Below are 21647 nucleotides of genomic sequence, written 5' to 3'. Positions count from 1 at the left end.
GGTCATGTGGCAGCTAGGGTATCTAAAGAGCTTTGGGCTGGAAAGGCCATTGCATTGTCCTTAGGCAGTAAGGTGTATCTATTCTGTTCCCTTAGAACCCCAGAGTTGTCTGGATAGAAAGGCAAATTCCAGAAGAGTAGCCATGATAGGGATGTGTGAACCGGAAGCTGCATGGGGTGGTGGAGAGCAGGTAAGGACCTGCTCTCCTCTTTCTTAAAGCTCCCGGGCGCCACTCCCAAAATGTGCTTGAACCCTAGAACTTACCCTGACCCGGCATCCATGTTTACTTAACTAATAGCAGATAACAAAGCACATAACCCAGCTGGCATGTGTTGAGAATGTGAGCTGTACTTCTATATACTAAAGGATTTGAGTAACTTGAGCTCCTTGAGCTCAACATGCATTTACTAAACCATCACTAAGCTACTCAAAGTAGATGGACTGATAGGAGGGAGGTAATGGAGGTTGAACTGAAAACTTGTTGTGTGATATAATCATCTCTATACAGATTCATTCAGCCCATGTCCTTAATATATCAGTTAAGAACTGATTGTGTGAATAGGCCTGAGTTCAGTGGTGGTGCGTGTGACGGGAGGAGGGGACACAGAGTGCACTGTATAGTCACTGTTGATGAGTGGCAAGTGTGAACTATATTCTAATCATTGGTGCCATTGCCAGTGGGAGGAGGAGCAGGAGGACAGGCTGAAACGACATGTTACAGAACCTGGGGAGTGCCCAAAAGTGCCGAACATGTGCCACAGAGCACGCCTCAGATGCCGCGTGCTCTGTTTACTCCTGTTTACCCCTTTTCTGCCTCCCTCCAGTAAGCACACATACCATTCCCTCCTTTGGTAACTTTTTTGGTCACTTTTCCCCCTTCGCCCCCCACCCCCCACTTTCTAATTCAATTTTATAAAGTAACCACAAAAACCTTATTAATCTCTGCAGTACTTTTGGATCTTTCATAGTCACCGTAAAGCACTTCGTCGTCGTAGAGACCAATTCAGCTTTCCTTAATTAAGCCAAAATGTAACAGAAACAAATGATAGCTCTTCATGTTCATGGCTGGCAGCACCATGGTCTTGCGCTTTCTTTAGCCATCTTTTCTTTTTTTTGCTCGATGGTCTGAACTACAGGGCTCAGAGATTAGCCTGTGCTACTGCACATCTGTGGGGGAGGGCTTCAGAGACGTCAAAAGAGAAAGGAAACACAAGCGGCTAAGAACATCAAACCAGAGGGAAAGGACCCTTTTGAAAATTCATGACAGTGAAGAGTTTTTAGTGAAAGCTTCTCTTCAAGAAATGTGAGGACTTCCGTTGATGTTTGAGAGGCTCTGAAACACTGCAGGGGGTCAAAGAAGAGAAGTACAATGCCAAAGCTGTAATTGCTTGCAGTGTTTGGTCTGTGAAAAAGGGAATCTGAATGTAATAGCCTCTTGAATATGGAGAAGCAGATATTCGGCTTGCCTTAAAGAGGAATGTATGTGGGTTAGCATGGTGGCTTGGAGCAAGGGGGCCACTCCAGCTTCTAGGAGCATATGATAGAGCATTCCACATGACCTTTATCACCTCAGAATGCATGTGAGGGATTGCTTGCTTGAAAGCACCCCATCCACATTGAACGTTTTGCCGTCTTCCTGAAGTTTTTGTATGCAGATTCAGTCGAAGGAGGCACTTTAAATAAAGCAATCTCCCCTTGCCCGACACACACGTTTCTAATAGGTACAATTGCGAGGGAGACTCTACGAAATGCCTCACCCTGTCAGTATCTGAATCTGCTCTTAGAAAAATTCTTGCAACTACCTAGTCATTGCCTCTGCCTCTGTACAAAGTAACTAGGGGACCTAAACAAGTTTATTATACTTTATTGGGATGAATTGATCATGAGTTTACCCTAAATAATGGACTAGCATAATCTAGAACCCATTTCCCACTCATTAGCATTCATTGAAAATGCACATGAATCCTTAGGATATTGTTTCAAGAAGAAGGATAGAACCTACATATTTTAAATCAACGTTTTTCCTGCTTCTTCGTGCATGGTGGTTAGTGTGTTATAGGAGTTAACTATTCAGATTCCTGAAAAAAATGGTATTGCCTGTTATTTCTGCATCCTCTCCATTGGTGTGACTGCAAGTCCAGATTCAGTTTACTGTTAAAAGTTATGTTTCTTTTTGCAGCACTGGACAGTTCCACCCCCACCATCCAATCAATCAATCAGTTCCTTGATTACGATTACAGACCAGCACAGTTTACAAGCAGAAGTCCAACAAAAACCTACAGAAACTACAGATTTATAATACAGTGGTTAAGTACATACTTAAGCATACAGATCAGTTAACAATGATTCTTAACTAACAGAACTTAGCTACATTATAGGATCTCAGGTCATTCTGGTCAGTTAAAAGATAATCAAGATAGAAAGAGTCTGTACAATCTGGATGGCAATTAATGAAAGGGGTTATATGTATATGCCGTATACCTTAGTAAAATTGGCAGTGAAGGAGCACATGAGCTGTTGTTTTGATATCACCCAATTTGCAGAGACAAGTACGTTCCTTGTAGGGGATTTTTTGATATATCCCTTCCAGGACTGCTGATTGTAAGGCATTGCATCACGCCTGTGTCAGACCTCTGTGGTATTTTGGCACGATTATCCGGTTTAGGTATCTGGCAGGGTTGAAACTCAGAACTTGGTTGCTCAAATGGACACCAACAGGAATTGCCCCCACCATCCACGTAAGCTATTATGACAGTGTTGTCAAAAGGTGAAAGATGGCTCATTTGATACATTTTCTTCTTGGAGACCATTTCCAAAGTGCAAAGTATACATAGAGGCTATTCACTTGCATGTGCCAAACCGGGCTAAGGGAGCCCAGCCTAGTTTTGCACTTGCGTGTGAACCACCAGGATCAGGCCGATCCTGGCAGCAAACCCGCCTAAGTAGCCACCCTTGAAAATGAGATTAAGGGAGCAATCGCTCTGTGGGGAGCCTGGGGAGGGGAAGGGGGATCCCCCAGGATCCCCATTCGTGCTGTGCATCATGGTATTTCCAGGGGCCAGGACAACACATCTCGGCCCCTGACCCTCCCCGCTGCCTGGGCAGGGGGAGCATGCCCAGCAATGCAGGATGGCTCCCTGCAGCCTGTTCTGCTCTTGAGAAGAGGCTCATGCAGTGCATCACACAAAGTGTGTCTAACAACAGATATGACAGTTTTCAACTGCAAAATTAATGCAATTAGTGACCACAAAAGACCTCCACCTGCAAAAGCTGTGATTGACTTTTATGTGCTTTATAAATGAACAATGTCATGAATATACATTTTGTACTCATTTCTGGGTTCCAGTGTACAAAAAGTAATGTTTGGAATTACTGTGAGCCTCTTTCCAGCATTCATATGTGGGGGAAATATTATATGCATATCCCCCATGCATATAATATTGGCAATATTCATATAATGTTGTCAGTGAAAAATGACACCCCCTACTCCAGTTCAACCTTTCTACTGTAACCCACTATAGGCTGAGCTCTTGAACCTGATGCAAGAGCAAGCAGGAGCTGTGCCAGCATGCCTACATCTCCATTCAATCACATCCGGACATATCCTGCTAGGGAGGTCATTTCATGGCAAAGGAGTGAAATGCTGCTTTCACCCCCAGTTCCCGGTTAGTTTTATTTCATTAGCTGTGGGTGTGCTTTACATAGCCACATGTGCTCTGGTCCCACAGCATTTTGGTGTGCCAGGAGCATGCTCAGTAGTGTAATGGTAATTGAAAAGCTCAACAGGACTCCTGCTGGTAGGTCTGTCAAGAACTGCTAAGCACATTCATTAGAGCAAACAATGCTCCCTCTTCTGCTCGACTTCACCATCCTTATTGCCTGCTCTGCCACTGTGGCTGCAGTTTGAAAAGGGCATTTCAGAAGGCTCCGTCAGCCAAGCTCCGGTGGTTGTTTTCATGTAAACACAAGCTACACACCTCTCTCTCGCTAGCTATACATATATAATCTGTTCTGGTTTTAACCCCATTTCTCCCTTTTCTCTCTTCCCACTCCCCACAAACACCTCACCTTCCTATGGTCACAAAGAGGCTAAAGAGATCTATAAAGGGAAGGATAAAATATGTACTGTTTTATATGTAGTCAGTTCTATCCTTGCTAAGCATGTTAGGTTGGTGTTAGAGAGAATTAACATTCTGTTTGGGGAAAGATAGCAAAACTGAGGAAGGGATGCAAGTGAAAGATGCTGACAACCACTTGGGTATGGTAGACAATGAGGCTAGTCATACAGGAAGCCCAGGCCAGTCTTGGCTGTCTGTGTGCATCGCTGGAATCGAGCCCAATCCTGGCGCTGCCTTGGCCCCAAGCCCGGGAATTTACCCCAGGCTTACCCCAGGCTTGGGATTATCGGGGGGGGGGCACTATAGGCAGCCTGTGCACACACAGAGCTGAGAGAAGATCTCTCAATGGACCGTGCTCCTGGCATGGTGCATTGAGGGATGCTGGAGAACGTCCTCCTCCAGCTCCCTGCTCTGCCGCTTGCATGCTGTGGTGAGTGGCAGGGCGATCAAGGGAGGGAGATGGTGTGTGGGGAGGCAGACACCTGCCCTCCCCACCGCCAGACTATTTAGTCATGCGCATGGCCTTTGTGGGCAAAAGGCAGGCTGTTTTTGTCTTTCCCTGGCCAAGTGAGTGCTTGTTTCCATGTTGAGGAAAATTGTAAAGCTCTGCTTGATTCAATACGGACATGCTAGCTCTGAATGCATAATTGTTACTTGGGTGCCCAGTTCACCAAATACAGCATCAGCTTTCTTGACTCCTCAGTAGGAATGAGTGGAGGTTCTATGCCAGTATTCCATCATTTGCTTGGCCCCGCCTTTTACTCGGCTTCCTTTGGGAAGAGAGCTGTAGCTGGGTGGTAGAGTTCACCTGCTTTGCCAGGTTCAGTCCCTGCCATCTCCAGGTTGGGCTGAGAAGCCCCTTCTCTGCAACCCTGGGGAGCTGCTACCAGTAATTGTAGATAAGACTAAGCTAGATGGACCAGTGGTCTGAATTAGTATAAGGCAGTTTCATATGTGCCTGGCAATGTAACGTGGTGGATTTAAAAAAAATAATAATTCCAGAATCGGTGCATGTACAGTTTGCCACAGCTTTGATTTCCTTCAGTTTGGTCTCATCTCCCCCCACCTGCAACGTAGTGATGTGCACAGGTATTTCCTAATGAAATACTGCACGTATGATCAAAAACAGAAGAGCACAAGAGTGAATCAAGATTCCTTTTTTGCACTGGGTTTTATCAGTTTGTTTGTTTGCATCAGTAAGGCAAGAATTGTTAGAAGGAAATCAATGTCATGAGACTGTGAGGCTATTCACACAAGCGTGCAAAACTGGGCTAAGGGAGCCTAACCTGGTTTTGCACGCTTGTGTGAACGGTTGGGATCGGGCCTGATCCCAGCGGCTACACAGCGGCAAACCCGCCTGTGAAGCCTCGCTCTTAAATGAGGTTAAGGGAGCAAGCACTCCCTTAACTTCATTTTTTCGATCATGTGTCAGCCACGGCTGCTTACAGCCATGGCTGGCACACTCGGGGGGAAGGGGGATCCCAGTAATGCACCACACACTCACGTGGTGCATTATTGGGGCTCTAGGAGTCGGCGCGATGCACAGCAGTGCATCCCGGCACCCCGACCCCGGGAGCTGTAGCAGGAGCCACTGCTCGTCTGAGCAGGTGATCCGCCCACCCAGGGACTTCCAGCTGCTCATCTGTGGGGAAGGGATGTTGAGCCCTCCTTCCCTGCAGTCTTCCCTTGGGCTCTTCTCGTGAATCTTGAGAAGAGCTCTTGTATGCAAAGCAGTCTACACAAAGTCTGTAAATCTCAATGAAAGATTATGGATTCCTCAGACACTGGTGTTATTCCACAAACAAGACCAGGTGAATTGGGACTCCAAAATCAGAAGAGGAATTCAGATGGGAAGAATTCTGTTAAGTATTCCTTCTACCAATTGTCATATGTGGATCCACTCACACTTAATCCACTATGCCGCCTTCTCAGACTGGAAACGTAGGATGCTGCCTTATACCAAGTTAGACAATTGGTCCATCTAGCTTAAAATCATTGACACAGACTGATAGTGGCTCCCCCAGGTTTCAAATGGAGTCTTTTCCAGTCCTATATACAGATGTCATGGATTGATCCTTGGAAATTCTGCATGCAAAGGATGCATTCTCCCATTAAGCTACCTGTCCCAGGATGACTGATAGCAGTCATGTAGGCTCAGAAGCGTTGTGTAAGAGGCCAGTCACATGGGTTCTTCCCTCCTGGTTGGGTGACAAGTGGAAAGGACCAAACAGACAAATCTACAATAGCCTAAACAAGTGCATCACAGATTTGCTATGTACTTTGATGACATAGCAATTCTAATGTGAGAGTCTTACACAGGAAAACTATAAGCAACAAATGACAGAAGAAATAGCATTAGAATGAATTTAGAAGCAAGGAGAATGCCTAAGGAATCCAGGCAGTGGTAATTAGATTGCGAGTTTATCTTTATGCAGGAAGGTGTCTCCTCTCAATTCATAGGAATAGCCCAATAAGGCAGAGACACAGAAAGCGTGAAATTGTAAGCCTGCCATGATAATAGTCCTTGATGAATATTCTGTCTGCAAAATATTAATCCCCAGGCAGTACCGGCCAGTTATTCCTACTGTTGACAGCCCACAATGTGCCTTCTGGAAACAGGAGAAAGGGAGAGGGAGAGAAAATGAAGATTCAGCATCAACAGCTCCATCTGAAGTTGGAACTCAGTATCTCACAGCAAACAGCTAGGCTGTCTACTAGGCTGGTGGTGACATTTTACTGTGGTACAATAACATATTCAGTTGAATGTGACAAGAGAGAGGGCATCAGCTATTTCTGAATATCCTGAACCATTTTCTTCCCTTGTAGGCATGCTAAGTAGGGGGTTCATGGCTACACGGGAATAAATTGGACTTGCTCTGCTAATGTTAATGGGGTCAAAATGAAGCTCAATAGGAGCTTGATCAATGACATCTGGTGGCATGCAGATTGATGTCTGCTTCTACTGCTGCATTGTTTGAGATGTGTACACTTTCATGTGTTATTCTATGTCTAAAAATACATATGGATGCAAGCTGAGAGTGACAGTTCATATAAGTAGGTAATGCTACAGGGCAATCCTATGCATGTGCACTTTGAAAAAGGTCCGGCTGTGTGTTCAGTGGGGCTTACACCTAGGAAAGTGTGCATAGGATTAAACTCATGAACAATGAGATGCTTGAAGCAGCTTTGTCAAACCTAGCCTTCTCTGCAAGTGGGCTGTTCGTGTTGTCATTCTTACAATGCATTTTAATCCCTTAGTGTTAAAAGTTATAATACTGTGTTTTGGCAAGCAACACTCTTGTTTCTTCTCACAATGCCACACACACAGCAAAGAAATACTGTACAGTATATCAAATGGAAAACTTAAGCACAGAAACTAAATTATGTTGCTGATGATACACCAGAAACCTTACAAGCAGGCTACTTCTCATAAAAGCAGCCCAGGTATCAGGCTGATCACCTTCCTATCTACCCACTGAGTGTGCTCTGCTGCAGTGTTTTGAAAAGATGCTTTTTGGATGGTGAAAGTAAGTCTGTTCTCCTAAAGTGCAAGGATAAAACATGTGTGAGTAAGCTTTTGTTCAAACTGGGAAATCTATATAAACCACCACCCCCCAACGGAGGCTGATGTAACATAGTCCAAACACAATAAAACAAACAGCAGTTATCCTGATCGGATTAACTGAGCCCCTCTCCTCCATCCTGCTTTTTGGAAATATTTCAATTCAGGATAGATAGCTGGATGAAGAAGTACAATTCTTATAGGTGCAAAGATAACTAGGAAGGCTGCCCTTGTTGGTTTTTGAAGCACATCCACTACTGAACCATGACCAAAAGAAACCCCTCCACATTTTTAATTTTGTAGCTCAAGAAAGAATACGTGCTTTATTGATTTGGAGATGGGGAACTCCACAATAGATGAGAAGAAAAGGACTGAAAGCTACACGTACATTGGAAATGTGGGAACACCTACATGCAATCTGCATAGAAGAATTATTTTCTTTAAATGGTGCTTTATTAAATTAAAAAAATGAAGAAATATATTCAGAAATGAAATATGATTGGCATTTTCCTTGCTCCTGAAAACACAACATAATATAATTTGTTAGTAGGTTTATTTTATTTGACAGCCTATGTAGGTTCTTGATTTGGTTTGTTACACTGAATTACCCTTTAATAATGGGTATACAGAATACTAGATCTCACCCCCAGGTTACTTTTGTAATTGAATTGGGAATGTATTTAAGGAGCTGTCTATATTGGTTAAAATAGTCATGACAATACTAGTAAAAAGGGTGGCTTTAAGTCAAAACCTAATGATAAAAGAGATGTATGCTAAGTATGTTTTAATTGATATCCAATAAGCAACCATTTTACTTTTGACCATCATTGAACAAATACAAAATATTCTGGCTCTGAAGACCACCTCAAATGTTAAGGGAAAAAAGACATGTTTGAACGGGAGGATAGGGTGGAAGTGATAATGGAAACGAGCCTATGGCAGGGTTTCTTAACCTTGAGCCCCCAGATGTCATTGGACTACAACTCCCATCATCCTCAGCTACAAAGGCTGTGTCTGGGAATGATGGGAGTTGTAGTCCAACAACATCTGGGGGCCCAAGGTTAAGAAACCCTGGCCTGTGTGGGTCTTAGGGTTAAGTTCCTCAGTGCAATGAAAAGTGCTAAAAATAACCAAAAATAACCAGAAATAAGAGTACAACAGAGTACCTTGGACCCTCTAACTCCTTCAGTAATGGCTTCGAAAACCTCTGATCTCAACCAAAAACCCTTGCTGAAAAATAAGGGGGAAAGCCCCAACATGGCTCCATGCTGCCTTCAGAAACTGGGAATCTATCTATCTATCTATCTATCTATCTATCTATCTATCTATCTATCTATCTATCTATCATACTTATATACCACCTGATATGTATATCTCTAGGTGGTGTACACAATTTAAAATAACAAATACAAAACAGAGTAAAAGCAATTTTAAAAATTACACAGAATAAAAAGTTTAAACAATTTCATAATTTGTTTTTGTTTTTGATAAAAACAAATAGTTTAAAATTAATTACAGTTAAAAGCCTGAGAAAATAGGTGTCTCTTGGAGGTTTTTTTTTTTTTTAAGCAATCAGAGATGGAGAAACTTTTATTTTGACAGGGAGCATACTCCAAAGCCCTGGGGCAGCCACAGAGAAGGCCACCCAATCCCGAGTAGGGCATAGATGACATATCAGCCAAAGCTGATAAAAAGTACTCCTGACCACTGCCTCAACCTGAGAAACCAGAGAGAGTTTTGGATCCAGGAGCACTCCCAAGTGACATACCTGATCTTTCAGGAGGAGTGTAACCCCATCCAGAACAGGCAGATCTAAACCATCTCTCAGGTCAGGACCCCCCAGAGTCAGTACCACTATCTTATTTGGATTCAACTTCAGTTTGTTATCCCTCATCCAGCCCATGACTGCCTCCAGGCAGTAATTTAGGAATGATGTCATTTCCTGATGAGGCTGATATGGAGAAATAGATTTGAGTGTCATCATCATATTGATAACACCAGATCTCCTGATTATCTCTCTCGGTGGTTTCACATAGATGCTTTAGGGCATTGGAGGCAGTATAGAGCCTTTTGGAATTCTGTACTTTAGTTCTCACATTGCAAAGCAGTAGTCTCCAAGCAACACCATCTGGAGTCTATCAGGTAGGAAAGAAAACACTGAAAAACAGTGCCACCCAATCCCAGAGTGTAACCATGGTTGATGGTATTGAAAGTCACCGAGAGATCCAAAAAGATCAGCAGAGTGGCATTCCTTCTGTCAGTACCCAATTGGAGATCATCCATCAGGCCGACCAAGGCAGTATCAACCCCCTAGCCCACTTGAAAGCTGATTTGAAATGGGTCTAGATACTCTGCATCATCCAAAACAGTCTGGAGCTGAGAGATCACCACCCACTCAATCACCTTGCACAATCATGGAAGTTTGGAAACGGGTCTGTAATGAGCTAACTCTGAGGGATCCAATGCAGGTTTCTTCAAATAAGGTCTAATAATAGTCTCTGTAAGACAAGGAGGCATCCTGCCCTCCCTCAGGGAAGCATTTATAATATTTACCAGACCCTCTCTGATAATATGATTACCAGATAAAATAAGCCAAATTGGGCAAAGGTCAAGGGAACAAGTTGTAGGACGCACAGTCCAAAGCAGTTTGTCCATATCCTCAGGAGTCACAAACAGAAAGTTATCCAATCTAAACCTATAAGAGGAGTTGCTGGACACCTCCACAGTAGACTCTGTAGTATCCGTGGAATCCAGTTCGGACCAAATAGGTGATATTTTATCTGCAAAAGAGTAATTGAAAATGTCACAGTAAATGACTAATGGTTCCAAAATGAAGTGAACATTGAAGATCTGTAACACGCACATAGGAACTGTGAATGGGCAAAATTTACTCTCGCGATAATGAAAACAGAGTATATATTGCCCAACCACAAATAGTTGAAACCACGATGGGAGAACCCCTGGAAAATGAGAGTGTCCATACTTGCATAAATTCAGGTGAGGCGGAGACATTGGAAGCGGCAGTGGGGGACTCATCCAACACACACCCCTGTCAGTCTCCCAAATGGCTGTGGCTCGGTTTAGGACTCTGCACATGCATGGAGGCCATTTTCATGACCCCTACACATGTGCAGAGGCCATTTGCATCACCACGTGATCTGCATGGTGACGCAAATGGCATCTGCACATGCATGGAGGTCACAAAAATGGCCTCTGTGCATGCATAGAGGCCCAAATTGGGCCACAGCTGTCATTTGGGAGGCTGGCAGGGGGTTGGAGCAGCCTCTGCTGCCGCCTCTGATATCTCTGCTTCCGCCCTGGCACCTGAATTTTAAAGGTAAAAACTACCTTCCCGCATTTATTCTAGGGAATGCCTTTTACCTGTAGAGGGGAATTTTACAATTGTAAACCCCCCCCCCCCCCCGAGCTGGCCCGTGAGCCAGTTCATCTTGGTTTGATGGCCGAACCCAACCAGACTGGTCCATTCAAATCTGCTCCAGGTTCGAACCAAACTGGACTCACAGCCAACTTGTGTAGCCCTCTCTTCATCTGCTCTTTTCCACTTTCGGCATCATTTCTTGATGCTAGAGTGTGACCAAACCTTTGTAAGTACTTTTTATAAAGAACGAAGATATTTCAGCATACCTTGCAACCACAGCTGGAGCATGGTACACATCAGATATTACCAGCTCCAACAAATGAAACATTTCCTGTGCCAGACATTTGGATAAGGATTCTGCATATGTCAGCCGGCTTGCTAGACATTTCCTGCTTGCAGGGGCGTAGCAAGGTTGGAGTGGGCCCAGAGACAAGATTTTAAAATGGGCCCCCCTCACTGAAGCTCAGCTCATGAAGTAAAGAAATCCTAAATGCGACTGAATTGTGGTAACAAAAAGCATATATACATATGCGCCACAATAGAACATCACCCTAAATTATTTTTTAAAAAGTTTTGTAAATTGTGGACGATCTGGTAGCTCCAGGTCTCACATCAGTTTTGGAGGATGAATACAACTGAAGGAAGGCCTGGGCGGGTGCGCAGCTGGGGGAGTCAGTCATGTGACTTGCCTCTGGGGGCCCTCGAAGGCAGTGGGTCCCCAGACAACTGTCTCCCCTTGCCCTAGTATAGTTATGCCCCTGCCTGCTTGCTACACATTTTTTCTGTGTCCAGCAGTGCTCTGACAACATCGTCTGTGACAATCTCCCCCCATGCACTTGGCCAACAGTTTTTTTTTTATCCATGGTTCTCATTGCTAGTATGGAGTAAACCTGCATGATCTATTCTTATGAGAACATTTGGATTTTCTCCTCACATTTGGCCTTCCTCGAAGAATTCTGAATATTTGTATGCAGAGTCAACACAGGCCATGCTTTTAGCACACAAAGATTGCCTATTCACCTATCTCCGATGTAAAAAGTAGAGGTGGACTGGCTCATTTGGCACCATGACTGCTACCTTATGCCAGCTTTTCACCCTACCCATTGATTGCCTCTCACTAATTCTTGCAGACTCTGGTTTTGAGCAAACATTTGGGCAGAACAGGTGGGTAACCACTTAGGATGTGCCATTCTTACATATCTCTACAGGACTAAGTGAAATCTTAAGGTAGAATCTTTAATTTTGTTTCTTGTTCTCTAGAGAAATCTAGTATGACCATTGAGCCCTTTACCTTTTGAAAACCATCATGTTTCTGACAGTCTGAATGACTTGCCTGCTCCCCACAGTCTCTGGGCAAAATGCTAGGCCGTGTCCCCAGATGGCTGCGCCAAGTCCTTCAACAGCAAACGATGCATCATTGAATATGTCAGGCCGAATTAGAAAGCAGGCTCATCACATTAATCTCAGACTCTGAGCTGGCAGTTCTTGTGTTCTAGTGCTACTTGATCCTGGCTGTCATACACCCGTCTCCACTTCCACAGCCATGGGAAATCTCCCTAGGCAGCATACAGATAATAATGCACAGTAATGAAGTTGCTGGAGGAAATACTTTACTGGTATTGGTCACCATCAGCTGACATCTTTGTGCTATATTATTGCCTTATGGTGTTATAGAGTTGAAGGTATCACTTATGCTGCTGTTCATGTCTGCTAGCATTGACCATAATGGATCATATTAATAAGCATAATAGGAAAAGAAGTATTGATGGATTTTAGCGTTGTGACATTTCTGTCCATCCAGTCATCATCATGCCCCCATTCTTTTCCTCCTTTTCAGCCATTCCAGTTCTTTTACTTAATGAGATGGGTGGTGGTGAATGTTGTTGGCAGGGGATTGAATCTATACTAACTTTAGAATAATATCCTTTGAATAACAGATTATGATGGAGATCCAGGGTTACTTCAACTGTTTGTGAAAGGATCTGCAGCCTTTTCTTTCTCTTTCAAAGGATTTCTGCTTTGCAGTAATAATTTGCTTGAGTTTAATAGCAATTTGAAAATCAAGAGGTCACCCATAAACATATCTCTGCTCATGAATGGAGCTAAAATAGAAAAGCTAAGAGCACTATTCACATGACATAGAGGTGAGATGTACATGTATTCACTTGTATGTTGGCAAGGAGCCAACATGCAAACATCAGTACAAAAATAGGGCTTTTGCTCTGTGCTCTGTGATTGGGAGGCTGCTTTTTGAGGTTTTCCAGTCACGTGAACTGGAACCCTAAATACATACAGTCATATAGGCCTGTACTCCATGCAGACATTCAAGTGAATGTGTGAGGATCAGGGGTTGTGGCCTGCTGCCATGTTTTCTTCCCAGTTCCGTGTGCATTCATTCACCCTGGATATGTCATAAGTACAGGGTTAAGGTTCGCTAACTTCCTTAGAACTGAGGTGGTGGATGTGGTCCTGAGATAGTGTAATCTGTGCCCAAGCCTCGTATCTCTGGTTAAAGGATCTCAGGAGTGGGACTTCTGCCTGAGCTGCTGTCAGAGTACAGAGCATTGAGCCAGATGATCCAATGGCCTGACTCAGTCAAAAGAAAATGCTTATGTATAGGTGACCATGACTATGCTTAAAGCGAACTTCCAGGTTTCCTGCTATTCAGCTTTTATTTTATCATTATAATATAAAATCCTTCTTGTCATGCCACATGTACACTACAATATTATTTCTTGTTTTATGTCACCTTCTCTTCCCTTTTTGTTTTATGTATTTTATGTTGTATGGCATCTCTTCACTGGACAACGGGGTTAGCTATATATTATGGAGAAATGCATGTAACACAGTCCTGACACTGTTTGTTTCTTGTTTGTGAAAAACAACTTTGGGAGGGGGTTGTTTTGAGTAGAGATACAGCAGGGGGAGGGGGGTGCTTAACGCTTTGCTCACTTGCTATTTCTGTGCTCAAAGGTACCCACCCTCCCAGTGGCTTTTCACTTGTGGGATTTCAAACATGAGTAAACACACATTTTCAAGCACCAGGAAGAAATTATTTGTAGGGGACAACTTGCTGCAGAGAAATGATACTCAGTACTGAGGTTAAGCTTCCTCCCAAAGCTTATTTGCCTTATTGGTGTGGCATTAATATGTGTTTGCATGTATTTTTATTTATTTATTAACATTTATATCCCACTCTTCCTCCAAGGTGCCCAGAGTTAGGTTTCTCCTCACAACAACCCTGTGAAGTAGGTTAGGCTGAGAGTTAAGTGACTGGCCCAGAGTCACCCAGCAAGTATCATGGCTGAATGGGGATTTGAACTCGGGTCTCCCCAGTCATAGTCCAGCACTCTAACCACTATACTATGCTGGCTCCCCACACCACGCTGGCATGTAAGGTATAGAAGGGAGCTCAGCTAAACTGAACAAAGTGCATGGTAACTAGGAACAAAGGTGCATGACTGTGGTTTTTGCCTGGTGAGTTTCTGTTTGTTCCTTAGCACTTATGACCTGATGCAAAATTTCAAAGGGTCTTTGAAATGTTGTGTTATGCCCAAATAATGGTGATTAAATAATAGATGTCAGTGAAAACTGCACTAAGATCCCTTAACCATTTAACTTAGACCAAATAGCACCCCCTTACATATGATCCATAAGAAACTGAGAGTTGTAAGTTCTGCACAGAGGCAGATGGTAACGCAGTGGTCCAAAGTGTGATGCTTTATTTGAGTGCAGAATAATGTATTTCTTCTGGCTGATTTCTTTTCTTTCTTGTCTTGCCAGGTACCCGTGCTAAAGCCCATGGATTTAATGGTGGAGGCAACTCCCAGAAGGGTTTTTGCAAATGCACACACATATCACATCAACTCCATATCTGTGAACAGTGACTATGAAACCTACATGTCAGCAGATGACTTGAGGATAAACTTATGGAACTTTGAAATAACCAATCAAAGTTTTAGTATCCTTTGCTTCATAAATCTGCCTGAAGTTATCATCCAATCAGAAGAGCCCCATTTTGCGAAGAAGCAGCTTGCTTGAACTTCAAGTTTGCATCTCTTACATGGTTGGTTTTTTGTGTTTATAAAGTGCATTTTATGTTTGTACTCAGTCCCCTCCCTTATCTTGTGGAAAAAAATGTTTACTCAACAGTGAGGCAAAGTCTTAGGCCCTTATACAAATCCCAGTGCATTGTCATGATTCTTCAGAATATTATGTAACACTGGTCAGGTGTTCTCTTGTGCCGGGCGTGTTTGTTCCATAAGAAGGCTGTATTAAGCAATGTAGGAAGAGCCTGAGGAAGTGCAGCATTTTTAGGTGATTCTCTGTGTAATCTCTATTGAGGTTGTCACAAGTTTATTGTCTTTGCATTTCAACTCTTTCAATAAGATGCACAAGGAGAAAAGGTGTAGAAGCTGGGAGATGAGTGCAGTATTCCACTAGATGAGCAAATGTATGCAGAGATCTGGAGCATTCATTCGCCATGCAACTGGTGTTTTGTACAAAGGGCTAAATACTCACAATATGAAATTGTCTTTGGATTGCCTCTGTGTAGCAATTCCTAGTATGGCTGGTGAGTCTCAAGCAAAAGTGTGAGTGGATGTGTGTGCAGGGTGGGTGGGGAGTGAGAAAGTGTTTTCTTCTCTAGTGCAATTGTTACTGGGGGTTTACTCCCCTGTCTCTGCAGCTGCTCAGACAATTCCTTAAACCATGGTTTAGAAGATCGTGTATGAGCCGCGGCAAATCTTGGGCTTGTGTACTCTCCTCCCCTCTTTTCTTCCTCTGTGTGTGAGAAAGAAGTTTTACTTTCTCTTCAAGAAATGTTAATTGCTATGGGGTTGAGACAGCCTTAGTCAGGCTGATGGATGGCCTTTACCGGAGAATCAACAGAGGGAGTGTGACTGTGCTGGTTCTTTTGGATCTCTCGGCAGCGTTCAATACCATCTGCCATGGTATCCTTCTGGATCACCTGGGGGAGTTGGGGATAGGAGGCACTGCTTTGCAGTGGTTCCGCTCCTATCTCTCAGGCAGATTCCAGATGGTGGAGCTTGGTGACAGTCACTCCTCACAATGGGAGCTGTTATATGGAGTCCATCAAGACTCCATTCTGTCACCAATGCTTTTTAATATCTACGTGGAACCGCTGGGTGAGGTCATCAGGAGATTTGGTGCTGGGTGTTATCAGTATGCTGATGACACCCAAATCTACTTCTCCTTTTCATCTTTATCATCAGGAAATGGCATTCATTCTCTAAATGCCTGCCTACAGGCAGTGATAGGCTGGGTAAGGGATAACAAATTGAAACTGAATCCAAGCAAGACGGAGGTCCTCATTGTAGGGGCTCAGAATCTGAGGGATGAGTTAGACCTTCCTGCGCTGGATGGGGTTACAGTGCCCCAGAAGGAGCAGGTACGCAGCTTGGGAGTGCTCCTGGACCCAGGTCTCATCCTGGTTTCTCAGGTGGAGGCTATGGCTAGGAGTGCTTTCTATCAGCTTCGGCTGAATCGACAGCTGCATCTGTTCCTTGAAGAGGACAACCTCAAAACAGTGGTGCATTAGCTGGTAACCTCCAGGCTTGACTATTGCAATGCGCTCTCCATGGGGCTGCCTTTGTACATAGTTTGGAAACTTCAGTTAGTTCAAAATGCAGCAGCCAGATTGGTCTCTGGGGTAACCCGGAGAGACCATATTATGCCTGTTTTGTAACAGTTTTACTGGCTGCCATTATGTTTCTGGACAAAATACAAAGTGCTGGTTATTTATGTTGTTTTACAGTTTTTTATTTTAATAGTTAATTGATTTTAGTTTGTTTTAATGTAAACCGCCCTGAGCCATTTTTGGAAGGGCGGTATAGAAATCAATCAAATAAATAATAAATTGCATGTTTGGTATGAACTCAGCAGTTTGTTAACAAACTGTTGTTAGCCAGCATCACAAAACTGCAGATTAGACTTGACCTGAAAGAAAATGTTTTTTATCCTCTATGTCATGTTGAGGAGGAGGAGGAGAGAGGGGGAGCACACACAGGCCTGAGGCTCCCATGGCTCTTAAAATTCCACTTCCCCACTATAATCTAAACTGTGGTTTACATCAGGGATCCTCAGCGTTGGGCCCCCAGATGTTATTGGACTTCAACTCCCATAATCCCCAACCAGAGGCCACTGGGGCTTGGGATTATGGGAGTTGAAGTCCACTAACATCTGGGGGCCCAATGTTGAGGATCTCTGGTTTACATGATTGTCTGAATGCCACTTTGACAACACTAGGTATGTGTAGAACTGGTTTGAATTGAACTAGATTTGATTTGAACCAGCTCGGCTCAACCAGCTCGAACTTGAACGGAACCGGCCTCAAAAAAAGTGGCCAGTCCGAGTTTTAACCAAAACGGTCCCAGTCCATTAAGTACCAGTTTGGTACTGGTTTGATGGGCTATGCTTACAAGCAAAGGGGAGTCCTGCTTTTAAAAGGCTGGCCAGAGAGCACATTACCAGTACTACTGGCTCATCTAAACCCCAGCGCTCCCCACATTAGCGTCATGGTTTCGACCTCCATGCATGAGCAGTCACACAAATGGCCTCCACACATGCGCAGAGGCTGCAACCACACTGCCGCTATGCAGGCTGCGCTGATATGGGGCGAGTTGGGGTTTAGAGGAGCCGCTGCCTGTGGCGGTAAGGTGCCCTATGGCTACCCTTAGAAGCCTTTTAAAGGCAGGATTCCCCTTTGCTTGTAAAAGGGAATCCTCACCAGATTCCCATTTACAAGCGTAGCCCGTCAAATCGGTTTGACCCAGTTCGATTGAATGAACCAAAATGCCAGTTGATTAAACCGAACTGGTTTACGGACCAGCAGTTCGGTTCCAATTCAGTTTGAACTCCGACCGAACCACAAAATCCAGTTCCATGCACACCCCTAGACGACACATGCTTCTGGAAAGAGGAAAAAACAGGATGGGCGGAGGGAGAGGGAGAGGTGGGGCTGAGGGGTTAGGACTTAGAGTAGTGGAATCTAGGGAGGAGGAAGGGGGAAAGTGGGGTTGAAGATTCAAATTGAACAGGAGCGAGACAAAGATGAGTGGACAACAGGTAGTACGAGAGAGAACATTCTGCCATCGTTTGTTGATTGGGAGGGGTATGGATGTATGTGCAGGCATTTAACAGTCAGTACCTTCCAGTTAAGCATCTAGTATATAGATGTTGGGAAGAGAGCTGGTCTTGTGGTAGCAAGCATGACTTGTCCCCTTAAGCTAAGCAGGATCCGCCCTGGTTGCATACGAAAGGGAGACTAGAAGTGTGAGCGCTGTAATATATTCCCCTTAGGGGATGGAGCCGCTCTGGGAAGAGCATCTAGGTTCCAAGTTCCTTCTCTGGCATCTCCAAGATAGGGCTGAGAGAGATTCCTGCCTGCAACCTTGGCGAAGCCGTTGCCAGTCTGTGTAGACAATACTGAGCGAGATGGACCTATGGTCTGACTCAGTATATGGCAGCTTCCTATGTTCCTATATTTATATTTACATGAAAAATCAGAACTAAAAACAAATGAAACATGATTGCTACAGGCCTTTCCGTGGGTAGTGGGGAGGGGACTTTTAATCATTTGTCTTTTTAAGTGGTTCTGCTTTTCAAATGTTCCCACCGCAGCTAAATTCTTGGTTCCTGCTTGGCCTTTCTGCTGACTGCGTTGGGATCTCTAGTTACTATGGTCAGAAATCTGGATGCAGCTCAGCTCAGCTGGTCATTATTACAAAGTGTGCTGCTTTCCATCTTGGTTGACAAGCTGCTGGATTTTGCTCACAAGACCATCATTTGAGGGAATGGCAAGGTATAATTTAAGACAGGTGTCTTCAGGGAGCATGTGGAGAAGAAATATTAATAGGTGGTTTTCATTATGTGTTACAGATGTGTGACAGGCTGCCAGAAACAGGTATGCAAATGAGACCATGCCAGTCACCTTTATAAAGCCACAACAGGAATAATAATAAGACCAATTGCAATATTCACTTATAACAAGTGATGCCCAAACTATCGCTAGAATACCACATACTGTTCTCAGGCAATGCTGCTTTCGAATAAAGAAACAGATGTAGTTTCCTGTCTATATCTTCTTCACTGAAGACAAACAGAACCCTCAGTACACATGGGTACTGAAAGTGTTCATATGTGTTCACCTAGTCAGAAGTGAATATTTTTAATTCTCCTTTCCTAGGCAAAAGGGTGTAGGGATGTACATGAAATTTGCATGAATCAATTCAAATTCAAATTGATTCAATTTGGAACCATTGGGCAGAATGGAGATTCATTTGAATCGATTTGAACGAATCTCCACTCTGTTCAGTGGTTCCAAATCAAATCAATTTGAATTCAATTTGTCTATTCATGAGAATTTGTCTATTCATGAGAATTTCTTGCACATCTCTAAAGGAGTGAGAGTTTCCCTAGTTTACCCAGCAGTTGGTATAGCATAACTCTCAGCATCTCTTCTCAGCAGACAGAGTATGACCAGGCTGGGGAGAACATAATGTGGTAGTTGGAGCAAAGAGAGGCTGGAGGAATAAAAATGATAGTTGCCAGGAAGTGCTATCAAGATAAAAAATGGAAATGAAGACCTGTAAGACAGCCAGAAAATAACTGCATTGCAATGTCTAATTCACAGGTCCCTGAAAGTTCCTTGAAATAGGAGTAGAAGGAATGTCAGTATGCAGTGAATCATGTGATAGCTTCAGGACACGGACATTTTACCATGTAATCTCAGAGGTCAGCAGATGGTGCCCTTCTGTTTGAAGCACATGACTGAAGCCTGCAGTGATGTGATGTAGCTTCCACAACGTACTTTTTGTAACTGCAGTGTTAGCACAGTTAGCACACCTGCAGTGTTGGCTTAAGCTGGATGACATTAACAGTACATTGCACATGTGCATTTCTCAAACCTGAAGCTTTGGCTCACACACTTCCCGTTTCTCTCTCAAGCTGCTGTGGTACAATATTTTACATGGTAGTCACCAAAGTTCAGACTTTGGCTACACCAGGACTGTACAACTTTGGCCCTCCAGCAGATGTTGACCTACAGCTCCCATAATCTCTGACTACTGGCACTGTGGCTGAGGATTCTGGGAGTTGTAGTTCAAAAACAGCTGGAGGGCCAAAGTTGTTCAGCCCTGGGCTATACCAAGCAAAATAAGAAATACCCAGCAATACTATACAGGAGAACTTGTTATTCGCACAACCGCTATTCGTGATTCTGCATATCAGTAGGGTGTCTCATAAACACCCTTTTTCAGTATCCATAGATACAAAGGGGTTAAAACCCATGTATCTGTGGTTCCTAGAGGGCCAGAAGTGACCTTGGAGGTAACTTCTGCTCACCATTTTGTGTCTCAGGACGAGTCTGGAGGACCCATTTTGTTGCTCATTTAACAAAAACACGGACTTTCCTCCATGATTTTTCACGGTTTGGGGGGGGGCATTCTGCTCTTTGGAGGACATTCCTGGGCACATTGGGGACCCGCAGAGCATGCCACTGTAAGTTCTGTGCCATTTTGGGGCCGTTTTGGTAGTTAAAAATTTTCCCCATCTAGCCTGGAACCTACCCCCTCTTTCCTCTCAGCCCTAGAGTATCATTAGTCGTGGTTCCATTACTTGTGGCAGTAGGCAAGGAACAGAACCCCCACAAGTAATGAGGTTCTCCTGTAAAGAGATTATGAGCATATAAGAGATTGGGCATATAAATACAACACTGACTCAAAGGAATCAATATGCTTCCGTGAGTTGTAACCAGTGTTATCTCTAACAGAGATTCCCAGATGTTGACTACAACTCCCAGAATCCCCAGCCAAAGGCCATTGCAGCTGGGAATGCTGGGAGCTGTAGTCAACAACATCTGGGAATTCCTGTTAGAGGGGGAACACTGGTTGTAACTATCATTGCATTTATTGCTTGACTTTTGCTTGGCACTCTCCTGAAAGTAAACTCTCCCTTGAAAGTGACATTCCTTAGTATGGCTTTAACATGAAAAGAGATCACTTCCACTGCGAAAAATCTTATCCTTCTGCTAATGGGTTGTTGGGGTTCACATCAGAGATGTGAGATCTGACAATGATGTGTACAACTCACACAATCAGGTCTTTATTGAGTAGCATTAGTGTGTTACTCCATACTTGATAATTATCCTGCCTTTTTTTTAGTCTCATAATGTGATCTTCAAAACTAGATTGAGCGGCCTATAGCAATCTGAAGCTGTGGGCATGCGGAAACTGTGGGTTCTGTCATTTAGCAAAGGCTTGTGGTAGTTCTGCAACATGTAATGCTTGCTGAGCATTGTAACAGCCCATCTTTTATCAGTCTGGCATATTCTAAAGGAAGGAGGCCTTCTGGTCTGTTAGTGAGTCATAGATGGAACATGTCAGCAAGTGACAAACCCTATCCCATCCTGGGCTTCTTGGCTACAGTGGGTTGAGTGTATAGCTGCCTAGTTGAATTTCAGAGACTGAAGGGACAATGGTCAGTTGCAGAATTGCCACTTGTTTCTTCCTAGTAGAAGGGAAAACCTGTAATGAATATAGTGTGTACACCAACCAAAGCTAAACAGTTT

General features: G+C 43.8%; 1 protein-coding gene across 3 annotated transcripts in view; it reads left to right on the top strand.

Moving 5' to 3' along the window:
- Positions 1–21647, top strand: part of PPP2R2B (protein phosphatase 2 regulatory subunit Bbeta) — a 365300-nt gene that overhangs the window by 307825 nt on the left and 35828 nt on the right. For all 3 annotated transcript variants that reach the window (XM_053294367.1, XM_053294368.1, XM_053294369.1), the window contains one exon: positions 14843–15020. In XM_053294367.1, coding sequence (XP_053150342.1) covers positions 14843–15020 — 178 coding nt within the window. The remainder of the gene's footprint in view (positions 1–14842; positions 15021–21647) is intronic.

This window comes from Hemicordylus capensis, chromosome 2 (genome assembly GCF_027244095.1).
Source record: "Hemicordylus capensis ecotype Gifberg chromosome 2, rHemCap1.1.pri, whole genome shotgun sequence".
Taxonomy (NCBI): Eukaryota; Metazoa; Chordata; class Lepidosauria; order Squamata; family Cordylidae; genus Hemicordylus; species Hemicordylus capensis.
This window is presented reverse-complemented; position numbering and strand designations above follow the sequence as displayed.